The following is a 15130-nucleotide window of genomic DNA, read 5'->3' on the forward strand; positions in this document are numbered from 1 at the left end:
ACATCTTAAACACCATTTAACACCAAGCTCACGATTTGGTATATATATCTCGATGCTGGGTTCACGATACGATTCATGTCTCGGTATTTTGAACAAAATTCATTTAAATTCAAATAACATTTGTTTTCAAAATATTAACAATTTCAGTAACTTTTTTGTTGCACATACAACTAAACATTTTAAGGCTTAACTGAAACTTCTGTACTGCAGGTTTGTCACTGAATTTCTTTTACAACTTTAACATGAAATGAGAATTAAGACCAGTGTCTTTTGACAGCATATATCGATTTAATTTTAGTAATTTTCTTTTGACTAAAATGCATTTTAAATTTAGTCATATTTTACTCATCCCCATCATTTACGTTTTAGTCAACTAAATCTATATTATATTTAGTCTTATAAAATCTAACTGGTTTAACCAAGTTAACTGGTGTAATTAAATGTTCTATGCAAAGATGGAACGGTTTTGACATAGTTTACTTGACCTTAGAGTTAAATTAATTCTAATTCCTGGGGCCTCATTTATCAACAGTGCGTACGCACAGATATGTGCGTAGTGAGTGCGTAAGAACAGATTCACGCAAAGTGTGGGATTTACCAATTTGTACTTGTATGTAGAATTGTGTGTAAATATAAGCACACCTCTGAGCATGCTTACGCAGAGAATCTAGTGGTAGAATGGTGATACTACAAAAAGAAAGTGCCACTGTGTGTTTCAAATACTCGATTAGTAATTAAATAGTTCGAGGTACACATTTGCGTGTGAGACGCTGTAAAAGACAAATGGGAAATCATTTGAAATGTAGTTAGTGTCATGGCTGATCTCGCTTTGCTGGATGATTTGGCAAACCTTCTTTTATTGAAAGTACAATGTAAAGACACATTTAACAGAACAATATATGAAAAAATTAAGAAAAAAAAAACATTCAAACTAATTGAAAAAGATTAAAAAGAGGTTTGCACAATCATTATAAAATTATATAAATAAAACATTTTGACATCTTATTGCTTTTCTATTACTACATCGCTTTACCAAATCATAAGATTTAACCAATCACACCAAAAATAACTGAAAATATTGTTTGTTTTCTGAACAGTTTAATTTAGGCTATGGAAAATAAATCTCCTATAAATAATTGTCAAATTAACAATAAAACCCAAATTGAGCAAACCATGCATTGTGCAAAGAATGCGTTTTCAAAAGGACTTAATGCATGAAGTCGAACAAGCCAAAAGACTGCGGTCACAGAATACATTCAGGTGACTTATAAAGGCAGGTGTTGTCACCATATATGGTAAATTTCGAGGCGTTTCCAAATGCTAATGACCGTGAACGAGCTTGGTACTTGTGCACATGTGGGATTTATCAACAATGATTGCTTATGTGCGTAAGAAGTGCATGTGCACGTTTGATAAATACAGATTTTTTTTGTACTTACACACGTTCTAAATTTCATTCGTACGACAAAATATTGAACCTTTTCTACGCACTTTTGATAAATGAGGCCCCAGGTCATTACCTTTATTTTTCAGAAAAGTTGAGTAACTACTGGATATGCATTGTTGCAACACAGAGAATATCAGACCACGAACGACATGTACCAGTTCATTCGATCTCATTTTGACTCGTTCGTTCAATGAAGGGCGTATTCATTCAGTACATTCTGTACTGAGCTCACACTCAAACGCCTTATGAAAAGCCTCAAAAGTCTTTGCTTGAGACAGTAATGCATGAGAAACATCTAATCTTTCAAAAAGACATATTACATAAACTGTATGACACTTCTTCAATCATGCAAATCACATACTTGGTGTGATCTTTAGCATGTCATTCAATATTTTAATGTACAGCACAACTCACTTCATCACTTCTCTAATCGGAACAGCGCTAGTTTCTTTTGACTTACTTTATATTGCATTTCATGTTATGCAGCAGCTCACGTTAGCGGATATATTAACATTGGCATATAAAAACATTTGTGCTTGCCTTTGTAATGAGTTTCGGGGCGACTTGCCAGCAGTCAAGTTTGCGGTGTTTTACCGGCGATTGTGAAGGAACATAAGACGCTTTGTAAACCACTTGGAGACACAGATTGTGTCTTGTGCTTCCCCTTCTCCCAGAGACTTCTCTCTATGGCATATGTGAGATGAGCACACGTGACGTGCTGGCTCAGAGTAGGTAGCATCTTGACCGCTCAACGAATAGAATTAACTTCATATCGCAAATTATCCCCACCTCTCTACGATGCGTATTGTAACATTTTTGCATTGTGAAATATCATACTACGAAGTATCGTCACACCCCTAATGGGTATCGTTACGTTTTTAACGGTATTACTATTACAGATACTGCTTTTCAGTCCAATACTTCAACGTTGTTATCTGTTATTATATGCCGCATGCTTCTATGGTACCTAAAGCAGAACTCAAAAGGGCAGAGGTTTTCAACAGGCTGCTCTCTCATAATTTAGCCCGGTGGCTCGTTTAATACTGGGGAACCCATCTCTATAAATAAAAAAAGGTTTATTTTTATTTAAGTCTGTCCTAAGTTAACAGGTGGTTTGCACCAACAGAAAAAAATTCACATTCAAATTTCAATTAGTCTGAAAAAAGGCTAACTGAAATCTGCACTTTTAGTTTTTAGCAGAGATGTTTTGGCTAGGAATTTTCTTTTTGGTGCATCACTAATTTCTGTAATTTACTCACACATTGCTACTATGGCCAAATCATTTGGAACAATTATTGAGAATTTAAAGTCAACAAGAAACTGCATTTGCAAACCAATTTACTACTAATCTATAGCGTTTGTTGCTACACTAAAGGACAGTGCTACCCGCATAATCATTCAATAAAAGCAGCTTTATATCAGATGTAGCCAGACCTGAAAGCAGCAAGAAACTAGGGGTAGGCCGATACCAGTTTTTCCTTTACCGATCCGATACCTGAATTGAAACACCCGTTTCATGCGTGAGCAGCGCGTAGGTGGACCGGCAGCAGCGCGTGCCATTGTCCTTTCATACCGGCAGCGTATGCACCGTGCTGCCTGGGTAACGGTTACCACAGTACAACAATGCAATTTCACATTACGTTATTTACATACATCAATGAGCAAAATATCTCCCAGAACTTCATCAAAGCGCTTTTAAGTAGATTGCATAACTATGACTTGTTATATCCGCCTGTTTCATGCTTTTTTAAATCTATGTAGTACAAGTTATAAATAAAAAGCCATCATGCTTTGAAGGATACAAAGTCACTTAAGGGTTAACTTATCATAGGAGAGAGTGACTGACTTACTGCAATAAGTAGGGATGCACCGAATCTAACATTCTTGGCCGAAGCCGAAGCCGAACATGATGTGAAACACTTGGCCGAAGGCCGAATAATACCGAACACCGAATATGGTTTTTGCATTTCTTCTATTTATTAAGCTATTTTTTCACTATTGCACAAACTGAATAGTCAAAATTTGCTTTTAAAAATTTGTCTTGCTTTTCAATAAAATACAATACAACTTAATATAAAATTGAGCAAAACAAAATACATTAAAACAAAAAATTTAATAGCCTATATTAATTAGGCCTATAACTGACTGGTAAAAGAATGTAATGTAAGTTACTCTGTACCCCTACAACAAAACACTTCATTAAAAAGTGTCATTCCACATTAGGCCTATAAACTAAAAATACGAATAAACTAAAACTGTTGGATTATTATAGGCTACGTTGCAAAATGATTGTAAGAAAAAAAAACATCGAACGCAAGCTATTCTGACTGATGCTGACTGACAACCACATCAGTTCACGTCTCTCCTGCAAACTCCGCCCACAAAAGCTGACTGTTCTCTGGTGCACTCGTGGCCGGGATGCACAGAACATACTTTGACAAGTTGTTTAGTACAGGGAACTGTGTGCGCGCGACCACTGTATGATGTCAAAGGATGTCGCGAGCGGCGGGGCTACTGTCAGACAGCCCGCTCCCGTCTGAAATAGCCACAAGTTACCGACCGGTAAAGACGCTTTCATTCGGAAATTTACTTCCGTGCGGCAAGTCCCGTGCTTTGTCTTTCTCTGACACCTTAAAATGCTCCACACACACACTGCCAAAATGTTTGCGGCATTAATAAAGCGCACGTCTCTCTCTCTCTCTCTCTCTCTCTCTCTCTGCGCTGGTTGCTAGTTGATCGTTTCTCGAGTCATGTTCGGTAAAATTATTCGGCCATTTCACATATTCGGCCGAATACCGAACATGCGTTTTTTGCTATTTTCGGCCGAATATATTCGGTGGCCGAACATTCGGTGCATCCCTAGCAATAAGCATATAACACGATGTCTATGTAGTCTTATCTGTTTTTTCAGAAGGTTATGATGACAGTGGGTTTCAGACAGTACACTGACAGCAGTCTAAGATATACTTGTATTATAAATCCTTTAAATGTGTTGTTGTGGTTTTGGCCAAAAAACTCCTGGCAAAAGTGTTTTTGAAACTCATGGCGACTGTTAAAAACACATTAGACAGCACTTACATGCTTTAAAGGTAAAAGTGTTACTTTTTCCTGTCAATCCATTTGGATTTTGTCCGTAAAGAATGCACTGTCGCTTTAATTGAGCGTTAGCAGCGCAGCAAAAATAGATTATCGCCGAAATGATCGCTGCACTGCTGCTTACGCGCCGCTTCTGCTCCGCGAGCACGCGCTGCTTACGTGTGCGGTATGAAACCGCTGTAAGAATCAGCCGATACCGATCCAATAACAGTACTGCTTTTTCCTGATCAGTGTAGAATTGCATGTATTTTATTGTATTGAACAAAACTATAACGTATTTATGAAAGTTGATTGAACATATATGCTTTATAATGTAGTGCAATATTTTTTTTTCAAGTAAAAACACTCATAAGTACAGAAACTTGTACTACTACTACTGTACATCTCTGCTCTAATGTAAAGTGGCACAAAAGGGTCCATGTCAATCCCGGGTGCAGAATGATGCCCTTAATGGCTCCGCTTCTCTACCCGTATTGCGTATTCTGGGAGCTAGATGATGAGCTTAATTCATTCTCTTATTTACGCATACTATGAGCATCCCGGGCGCAGAATGATGTGCTTACATCGTGCTTAACGCACCTTCTTCTGATGCACTATGTATCATTATGATATTTCACGAGTTCTTTTGCCCTGTCCTTTATCACTTTTTACTTCTTAACTTTAGGTAAACCGCAGAGCTCGTCAATTTACTTTTTTACACAGCCGCCCAATCACAGCGGAGAAGAGGCGGGACAAAAAAACTACATTGACCAACCATTAGGGTTGTTCCGATAGACGATACTATCGTGTATAGACGATCCTCAGACCTATCGGCGATAGCTGATTCCCTAGACGATAGTTGCTGTTTGCCAATATATGTTGCAAATCAATATTACAAACACGCATTGCGCATTTCTTCATGCAAGAAAGCTTGCAATGCACGCTGCTTAGGCTTTTCCTCACACCAGAGAGTTTATAATGTGCGGGCTTTGAGTTTTCAGTGCACGAGAGAGCTTGTGATGCGCGTGGCTCGGGCTTTTCCTCGCAGGAATTGCTATGCGCGTGAGGGTTTAAAACCACCGCACGAGTTGTTCCCGTTTGGCAATCAAGTAATAACAATGCATCAATGACGCATTTGGATGAATGATATTGATTTATAGCAATAGTTTACTTTCTCTTGTTTAAAAGGTTGTGGTGGTAAGTAACTGTTGCCAACTGCACTGAACTTAATCTCTGATAGAATGCTAATTGCAGTCACACATAAGCATTTTCTAGACACAAGCTTCTGTTTTTGTCCACAAATCCAGCTTGTCATAGATAAATGCGTAATTGCCCCGCCCCTCGATACTATCGTGTATCGGCGACCCACAGGCTGGCGATAGAACGATCTGATTATATTGAAATCGCCCAACACTACCAACCATAATACACAATGGAGAAGTTAATATTAATGGTTACTGCATTTTCATATCAAGTAATATTCTTTAAAATAAGATACTAGTAACAAGTAGGCTAACTGTTGCGGATATTCAAAATCACAGCAACCAACGCATCTCCGGAATAACGCGCAGTGCCTCCAAAGCATTCTCAGGCGCCACCAGCTGGTCGTATTCAGAAGAGCACCAGGTATTATTATTTTAGCTGGCTAAAAACGCTTTGGTGGACAGTTTAGTTGATTAAATTATTGGTAAGCATATAGCCTATTAGTATCTTATTTATTTATGCAATATAATGTAGCCAAACCAGAGAATGAAGTCAAGAGGATTCCGGCATTCCTAGATACATAATTTGTGTAGCTGTAATTCATAGGCGGGGATTATGCTAATTGTGAGTGAGTGTGTATACGCGCCCTATTTATGAGTGATTGGAATCTATTAACATACACACACGTTACTATCAAATCGGACATTTACGAAGTATTTGGGTTTTCGGGAAGGTCTGTTTTACAGGCAAATTACTCAGAATTTACTCATTCACGAATGTTTCATGAATGAGGCCCATTGTGTGTGAGTGACGCATTTTACTCAGACACTTCCAATGCTTTAATCTAAGACACCCATCAGTGATTACCAACTCCAGCAAAATGCAGTCCTTTTAAACAGATTTTGCAGAATAATTGGAACATCTTGAAAAAAGCATCCTGACAGTCACCGAACACTAGAAAATGCTGAATGGAGAGTGACAGATGACTGCTATCGAATGACATAAGAATTTTATTTATTTAGCTCATGAAAACTCACAGCGGTTTACTAATAGCTCAACCTTCTTGAAGCGTGATAATATTATTCAGCACAGGATCGGATTTTGGATCGGTCCCCCACTTCTAATACCCGATTAGGACTGTGCGATTTGGGGAAAATATCTAATTGCGATATTTTTGACGGACATTGCGATTGCAATTTTATTTGCGATTTTAACTTTTCTAATTCAAGCTTCAGCTCAATATTGTTGTGTGGAGCACAGTATGGGTATAGTTACCCTGCTAAAAGAAAACAACAACAAAAAACATTACAGAAATTCTAATTGTTTCCATTAAAACCATTACAAAATTAATTTTTGTAGTGTGTTTTTGGCATTATTCAAATAGGGCATTATTCAATGTGTCTCCCAACTTCCAGATTACATCACACCAATAAAATCCAAATACCAGTGTACACTATTATAGTTTCCATTAAAACAAATACAACTCCCATTGTAACCCTTAAATCCATAACATTTTCTATTGTGTTAGTGAATTATTAAAATAGTTCATAGGTTACATAGGCTGATTTATAATTTTTTAAGTATGTGGGATCTTTTAAAACCATTAGAAAATGTGCTGAATGTTTAATTTCATCCAAGTGAAATTAGCAAAACAGTTAGATAGAATTTACATTTGTTTGAAACGTGGAGATAGGCGTGAGTTGACACAGGGTGCGCGCATGCGTCAAGCCTCGTCCATATTGCCAGATGCCCGTGTGGAGCCGGACTCAAGTACTATAAACATCATTACGAAACAGGCTGTGTGTGCGCAACAAGTTTAAACGGCTCGTCCGCGAGACGCGCGAGTATGAAACAGGCCGTGTGTGCGCATCAAGTTTAAACGGCTCGTCCGCGAGACGCGGGGAAGTGTCGCGCGAGTATGACAGGCTGTGTGTGCGGTCTTCTGAATTGGACGTTTTTTTTGTATTTATTTGCCTAATATGATCGATCTGACTCTGCATATGCCATAATAACACACACTCTCTCTCCTGCCTTCTGGTTTTTTTTTTTTTATGTCGGACGTTTCACAGTTGGCTAGGGCAGTGCTGATTAGGCATAACGGAGGTGCGCTCACTCAGTTGATTAGCAAGAATGCCACTCGAAGCGGGCTTGGAACAGACGCGTTTCCTATTTTTCACATCGCAGCCTCTTGCGATTAGCAAATCGCAACGTCTCACATCGCGATTCGATTAATCGTTCAGCCCTATACCCGATCCAGCAAAAAATGTCCGTATCGACGGATGCCGATCCAGAGTATTGGGATCGGCCCACCCCTACAAGAAACCACTTGTTTTTTTAACCAGTGTGCACCAGTGAATTGTGCACAATAAGACTAATTTTCTTTACTATAGTTAAGAGGATCAACATTGATCATGTTTCGGAGTTAATAATTTCCCTTTATTTCAAAACATAGTCATCAAAAAGAATCATAAGACCTTGCTGCTGCTGTTGAGAACTGCATTGCACTTTACTTTCCAAGAAAAGGCTTAACATCAAGCTCAGTTTTTAATAAATTTTCTCAAACGCATAGATGGTAGGTCTCTATCTAGATGCACCAAAACACACATTACAGGTGTACTTTAAGACAAATGCTTCAAAACTTTTCAAATTAGAAATCCAGGAAATTACACCACATTATACACGCACAATATCTTGGGGGATGAGAATGTATGCCATGTTGTTTGAAAGTGACCTATTAGTCAGATATGGTGACCCATACCTCTGCATTTAACCCATCCAGAGAGTAGTGAACACACGTACACCCAGAGCAGTGGGCAGCTATCACTGCAGCGCCCGGGGAGCAAGTGGGGGTAAGGTGCCTTGCTCAAGGGCACCTCAGTCGTTACCCGCCGGCCCTGGGAATCGAACCGGCAACCTTCTGGTCACGAGTCCGACTCTCTAACCATTAGGCCACGACTGCCCCTTGCTATAGCAACAGTCCCAAATAAAAAACTGCCAACCTCTCTTCACAGCAAACAGGGTCAAGCCCTACTCCATTCTTGCCAACCAAAATTAGCACAACTAAAAAACAGGTGCCAAACAACACCAGCTCATTAAAAGCTCAGCCATGTAACATTTACAGTTACTTTACTCCACATTTTGTGAACAAGCTGCTTTGAAGTCTATCTGCACTAAAAGCCTCTTAAGAACCTACTCTCAAAACTACAAAAAGTACATTTACAAGAGAGCTCCTTACATAGAAAGAGGAGTTTCATATGGGCACCAGTGCAGCACTGATATGACTGGGGGCTGTAACAGGGAAGTGACCAAAGCAGTGTTCACCACAAAAACAAGCACAGCATTTTATAAAGCATTGTTCCACCACATTTTAAATACCACGAGGCTTTTCATAAAAAAGATGCCACATTGCTAATGCCAAGACTACACATCAACACATTGCATACGTGTGCCTGTCTGTATTTGCAATTAAGACAGGGCTTACAAATAAATAATACAAGTAAACGGTTGCGTTTCTTAGACCTTAGTACAGACAGACTTGCAAAACAAAAGGGGCTGAGCTTCAGTACTGACTTTATTAGTGCTATTTGTTGGTGGCAATACAATAAAATCATAACTGGATCAAATCACATTGTCCACAAGCTTCCAAACCCAAACCTAACATCAAATCTTTGACAGCTAAGCAACAAATTACAGTTCTTATGAACCACAACAGCCACATAACACACACATACATCAACTTCCTTTCATATCAGAAATACATTACCATTTCGTTGGATGCCATGCCCCCTGCTGCTGCTCCACCCAACCCTTGGTGTGCATCAAAGTTCATTCCAGCCAACTGGAACTTCTGGTTAGGGGATCCATATGACATATCTGATACACAAAGAAGATTATTATTATCAACTGCACGTGGAATGAATTTAAGTTAAAACAACAAAAACAATAACTTAAATATATTCTCTTAACTTCAAAACTTTAATTCAACGACCATATTTTTTCTGAACTATAAGTCTAATACAAATCTTACCGGTCAATCCCAGGCCTCCACCAGTATTCATCCTCATCTCCCTTTCCCTCTGTAGAAACACACACAAAAAATACTTTAAGGGCTTAATCAACATAGCATTATTATATTAAGAACACCCTGACAGCAACACTTACATTGTCCATGTAGCCACCCATTCTGTAAGACTCCTCGCGTTTGCGTCTCATCTGTTCCTCGATCTCCCTCTGACGCATCACCTCCTCCTCTCTTCTGCGGCGCTCCTCCTCTTGTCTATAGATTAGAACAATTGGTCAGTGATTAAAAAGGGTGAACCAAAAAAGGGACTACTATCAAAACTGCACCACAACAAGACGTACCTGAGCTGCATTTCTTTACGTTTCTGCATCTCTTGACTATGCATCTCTTCCATACGTCTGAGCTCCTCTTGCCGTCTAAGGAGGTCTATTAAAAAAAAAATCAATAAAACAACATATTAGATTTGATAGTAGGGCTGAAACGATTCCTTCAGTAACTCGAGTAATTCGAATACAAAAAAATCATTGAGGCAATTTTTGTTGCTCGAAGCTTTGTTTAATCCATTTAACTACAGTACACACGGAGCACTGCGTTTCCCCACAGACCGTTATTACTGACGCACAGCCCGTTAAACTCTATTCATGTTACAGGGCTCTCAAGTCTCACTCATTCACCGTGAGACACGCATTTTAGTCTGTTCACACGCTCACACGTATCTCTCATGCTGATAAATAAGTGATAGCTTATTGAAATGGTGAACTGCTATTTTACTTAGTTATAGTCTATTTTGCGAGTGAAACTTGTTTTCCAGCTGCATTGAGTCCATCAAACTAGATACGGACTAGTGGATGCCGAATCCTGTTATTTACACGTCATCTGTCTGTTCTGAGTGAATGAACAGCACAGTTTAACGTGCCACAAGCGTGATGCTCATGAATTTGTCTGCGCTGAATGAGGACATGAACTTCATCTCCAGAGTTGCTCTGAGAGTTTATTTCAGAACATTTTACTAAGTGAAGCTAACACACTAAAAAATAAGCGTCTTCCGACGACCTGCCAAAATAAAAGTCCAGTTAACTCTGTATTTTTATGTGGACAAATATATTACTATTTAATAGTAAAAAAAGAAAAACTAATTTACATAAACTAAATGCATCATGCATAAGCTGAAGTTAGTTGTTTACCTTTGAAATTATTCTTTCTATTTTTATTAATGTTTCTTATTTATACATTTGTATTAGGCCTATATTGCATTTTGAATGTAATATGGCAATGGAATGTACTAAATGCGTTTAGTTTTCACAGATATTAATGTATGCAATTTCAGCAATAAATATGTGAATTTTTCTAAAAAGAAAACGAATTAGTTGTTCATTTTAAGAGACCCGTCTTATTTTCTCTTGTATATTTAGAGTTGCTCTTTAATAAAGAAAAAGTACTTATTATCCGAATACCCGATTAATCGATGGAAAATCAGTAGATTACTCGATTACTAAAATAATCGATAGCTGCAGCCCTATTTGATAGCATAATCTTATGGTGATATAAATGAAGCGTTATACTTGCCCTGTCTGAGCATGTTTGCCTGATGCTCATGGTAGGCATCTTCCATCTCTGCTTCCAGCTTCTCACGGGCTTCACGGATGTTCTTCTCTACCTGCTGCCTCTGTTGTTTCTCCATCTCATCAAGGGACTTCCAGCGCTGAGAGTATTCAAACTCAAAGGTGCCAGGACGGGCAAATCGTGGAGGCTGCTCCCGCTCCCTGAAATGAAATAAATGCCCATTAAAAAAAACTCAAATATCAAATAAGTTAAACCGGCATGTTAAGTCTAGAAAACATCTGTTACTGCTGCCACATGCCACCCAAATTATTACACCATCTGTCCAGCTTGATTTACATGATAAGGACAAGAAATAGTTTTAAACCCTAAGAGAGATTAAAAAACTGTGATTGTACTCATAGAAAAAAGCGATAAATCAACATAGCTTACTTTTGATACGTGGGGTTCTTCTGCGCAAGCTTCTCTGGCAAACCATCCTCCTCATCAAATTGCTCTAATAATTCAACAACAATTGGACGGGGCGCCCTAACAAAAGACACACAGTAGCATCAACACATTTTCCAAACATTCAATAAAACACACTGCTTCATTGTACAAAGAACTCCATCTTACGATGTGAGAAGGAACACCCCATCATTAACACGATCCATTGCCTTCCGAGCTGCGGGTTTGGAAGAGAACTCGACAATGCCTTTTCCTGTTGAGCGGCCACGATCATCTACGATAACTATAGCTCTTTCCACTACTCCAAACTGAGAGAAGGCCTCATCCAGCAGCTCATTCGAGACAAAGGGGGATAAGTTACGCACAGACAGTGCAGCAGAGTGAGTGGCAAAGCGAACTCTGAGTGGTCTGCCTTTCATTGGAGTATCATCCAGCTCGGCTTTCGCAATCTCAGCCAAGGCACGAGATTCCTATAAATAAAAAGATTAGGATTTGAATGTGTATGATGTATGCATTTACACAATCCAGCAGTGCAGAGGATAATTTATAGAACAGCCAAAATGGAGTGACTATTAAATCTTACCAGTCTTATGAAGCCGAAACCTTTGCTTTGATTGATGAAGACCTCACTGGGGTCTCCAAATTTGGCGAACAACCTCCTGAATTCTACATCGGTGATGTCGTTTGGCAGGTTGCCAATGAACAATCTGCAACGTTGAGTATAGGTTTTCTCCCCAGGTTTGCGAAGCAAAGATAATGTTGCCTTCAACTCCTAAAATACAAGATAAAAAAATTATATACAAGTTTTAAAATAATATCTCTTAACCATACGCGTTTAAAAAGATGTCTTAATCACTTTTTAAACAGATGCGAACCTTCGAGAGGCCTCGCTTCTACCATCAATAATCCTGCTTCAGATCCAAACGCTTGCGCAACACAAACATAACCTACTTTTACAACAGACAAGGCCGTGCTAAGCCATTAAGAGGTTTTTAGCTAAATAAAATACAAACACGCAACACTAACAAAGACAACTAAAGGTTTTGCCATTTTTTACATAAAAAGGACATCCAAATGAGCGGCCCAGCACCGTGAGTCCTACCTATTGTTTAAGGCGCCTACAAAATGGCTGCTCTGCCGCAGCAACGCCATTCTACCAAAAAATCTTTTAAAGTACAATTTCACACACAGCTTGCTCAAACACCAATTTTTCGCTATAAATGACTGTTTGCGGTAAATTCTTAGTTATTATACCTGAGAATGAGACACGTCCTCGTTTTTTGGATTTTGTTGTGGCTTCTGCTCTGGCGCTTTCTTCGCAGGCGGAACATGCTGTTTCTGGCCATTCCCCATCCCACCTCGAGGAGTGTTTTGTTTAGGCTGGTTCTGTGGAGAACCGAGGTCCGGGGTCTTTACGTTGGCGTTATTCTGAGGCGGTGGAGACTGAATCTTCGGCGCAACGTTAGCGGGAATGGCAGTCTGGGGTGTCGACGGGGCTTTATTGTTGTTACCCTGCTGGGCCAAAGTTGGGCCCTGGGCAGGGGGCGACTGAATGGCAGGCTTATTCTGTACGGATTCTTGCGGTTTCTGAGGCGTAACGTTAACGTTAGCTGCTGGATTGGGTTGATTCCCCTGGTTTGCCTTAAATCCACCACCCACATCCTGGTTTGCGTTAAATCCACCACCCACATGGCCTCCACGGTTTTGAAAAGGTTGCTGGTTTTGATTCCGAAAGTAGGGGTTTCCCATTGCACCACGCATTCCCATTATTCCTCCGCGGCCTCGTTGCTGGAATCCTCCTCCGCGGTTACGGGAACGGTCACGAGACATAATCACACTATTGCTGACTTGAAAGGGGTTAAGAAAATGATAGATACGATTAAAAACACACGGTGGTCAAGAACTGCCGATAAATACCGTTGAGGAATGTGTCTTCTTATCTCGCACAAACGGCTTGTAAAATGGCCGTGCTCGTGCTGCAGTGATGAAGAGCATAGAAGTGGGAAGGCGGATGAGCTCACGAGCCTCCGCCCCAAATCAAATCCTTAACAGCCACTGACGTTCTGGCGCACTCTAGTGGCGCGCGTAAGGGTTTGGATCACACGTTGGCTGTGTCCGAAATCGCCCACTATACCCTCATTCACTATTACCTAACGAGTGAGTAAATTCGGACACTCGGTGCACTGGAAGTGCTGCGGGCACCATCTTCTGTCGAGAGGCGGGAATTCATCAGCGCGAGCATCACGATAGATGGCTAGCAGCTAGCCGTGAGTGTACATCAGTTGTACACTCGTTACCACTTGCCCAAATGGCGCACTCCGGTCTTGTGGACCTCCCCAGAGTCCACACTCGGTGACGTCAGTAAGTGCAGACCTACAGGGCACTATACATGAGTCCACAAGGTTACATGGGAGTGCATTTTGGTACAGACTTGAGGTCATCACACCGGAAAGAGCAAGCGGTGCTTTCTAATCACTCTCGCGACTAATTTCTAGAACTGCGCTCTCTTAATGTTAATAAATATACTTGTAATGTTTTACTAGGCTACTAAATCATTAGTAACATGTTTTAATGTCACTAAATACTTTTAATGTAACTCCATCCAGACATTTCTGGGTTTGTAGTGGAAAATATCTAGTCTTAAGCAAGATGAACGTCTTGAACGCATCATTACAAATTTTTGAGATTTAATCTTAAAGTCTGTGAAAGTGATCATTTTTACCATATATCATGAAAAGCTTTATTATTTGCCCCCTAGCCTACACTTAGGGTGAAAGCGCATAGCATGAATCAAATGGCAACCAGTTACGTTGTATAGATGCTGTGGCTTGCAAAAGTATTCATCCCCCTTCATTTTATTCACATTTTGTAATGCTGCTGCCTTATCTTAAACTACTTTAAAGGATTATTTTTTTACATTAATCTATACTCCATACACAATAATGACAAAACAAACTGATTTTTGACAGCTTTGCAAATTTATTAAAAATAAAAAACAAAAATAAGTACATTGCATAAGTATTCATACCCTCAACTCAGAAAATGGTTATAGCGCCTTTACAGACTCAAATCTTTTTGGGTATGATGTGAAAAGCTTTACACATCTGCATTTGGCAATTTTCTATCATACTTCTCCTCAGATCCTCTCAAACTCTGTCAGGTTGGATGGAGACCATCAGTAGACAGACATTTTCAGGTTTCTACAGAGATGTTGAGTCGGGTTCAAGCACTAGCTGGGACACTCAAGGATATAGACAGAGTTGTCCATAAGCCACTCTTGTATTGTTTTAGTTGTGTGCTTAGGATCATTGTCATGTTGGAGAATGAACCTTCTGCCCTGTCCGAGGTTCTGAATGTTCTGGGCTAGGTTTTCATGA

General features: G+C 39.7%; 1 protein-coding gene across 2 annotated transcripts in view; it reads right to left on the bottom strand.

Annotated features, from left to right (window-relative positions):
* Positions 1-13749, bottom strand: part of sfpq (splicing factor proline/glutamine-rich) — a 32592-nt gene extending 18843 nt beyond the window's left edge. For both annotated transcript variants that reach the window (XM_057355177.1, XM_057355176.1), the window contains exons 1-9: positions 13008-13749; positions 12337-12525; positions 11922-12223; positions 11739-11834; positions 11313-11509; positions 10088-10172; positions 9887-10001; positions 9753-9801; positions 9489-9598 (exon numbers count right to left, since the gene is read on the bottom strand). In XM_057355177.1, coding sequence (XP_057211160.1) covers positions 9489-9598; positions 9753-9801; positions 9887-10001; positions 10088-10172; positions 11313-11509; positions 11739-11834; positions 11922-12223; positions 12337-12525; positions 13008-13583 — 1719 coding nt within the window. In that variant the 5' untranslated portion in view covers positions 13584-13749. The remainder of the gene's footprint in view (positions 1-9488; positions 9599-9752; positions 9802-9886; positions 10002-10087; positions 10173-11312; positions 11510-11738; positions 11835-11921; positions 12224-12336; positions 12526-13007) is intronic.
* Between the last annotated feature and the right edge of the window lie 1381 nt (positions 13750-15130).

Source organism: Triplophysa rosa, linkage group LG16, assembly GCF_024868665.1.
Source record: "Triplophysa rosa linkage group LG16, Trosa_1v2, whole genome shotgun sequence".
NCBI lineage: Eukaryota > Metazoa > Chordata > Actinopteri > Cypriniformes > Nemacheilidae > Triplophysa > Triplophysa rosa.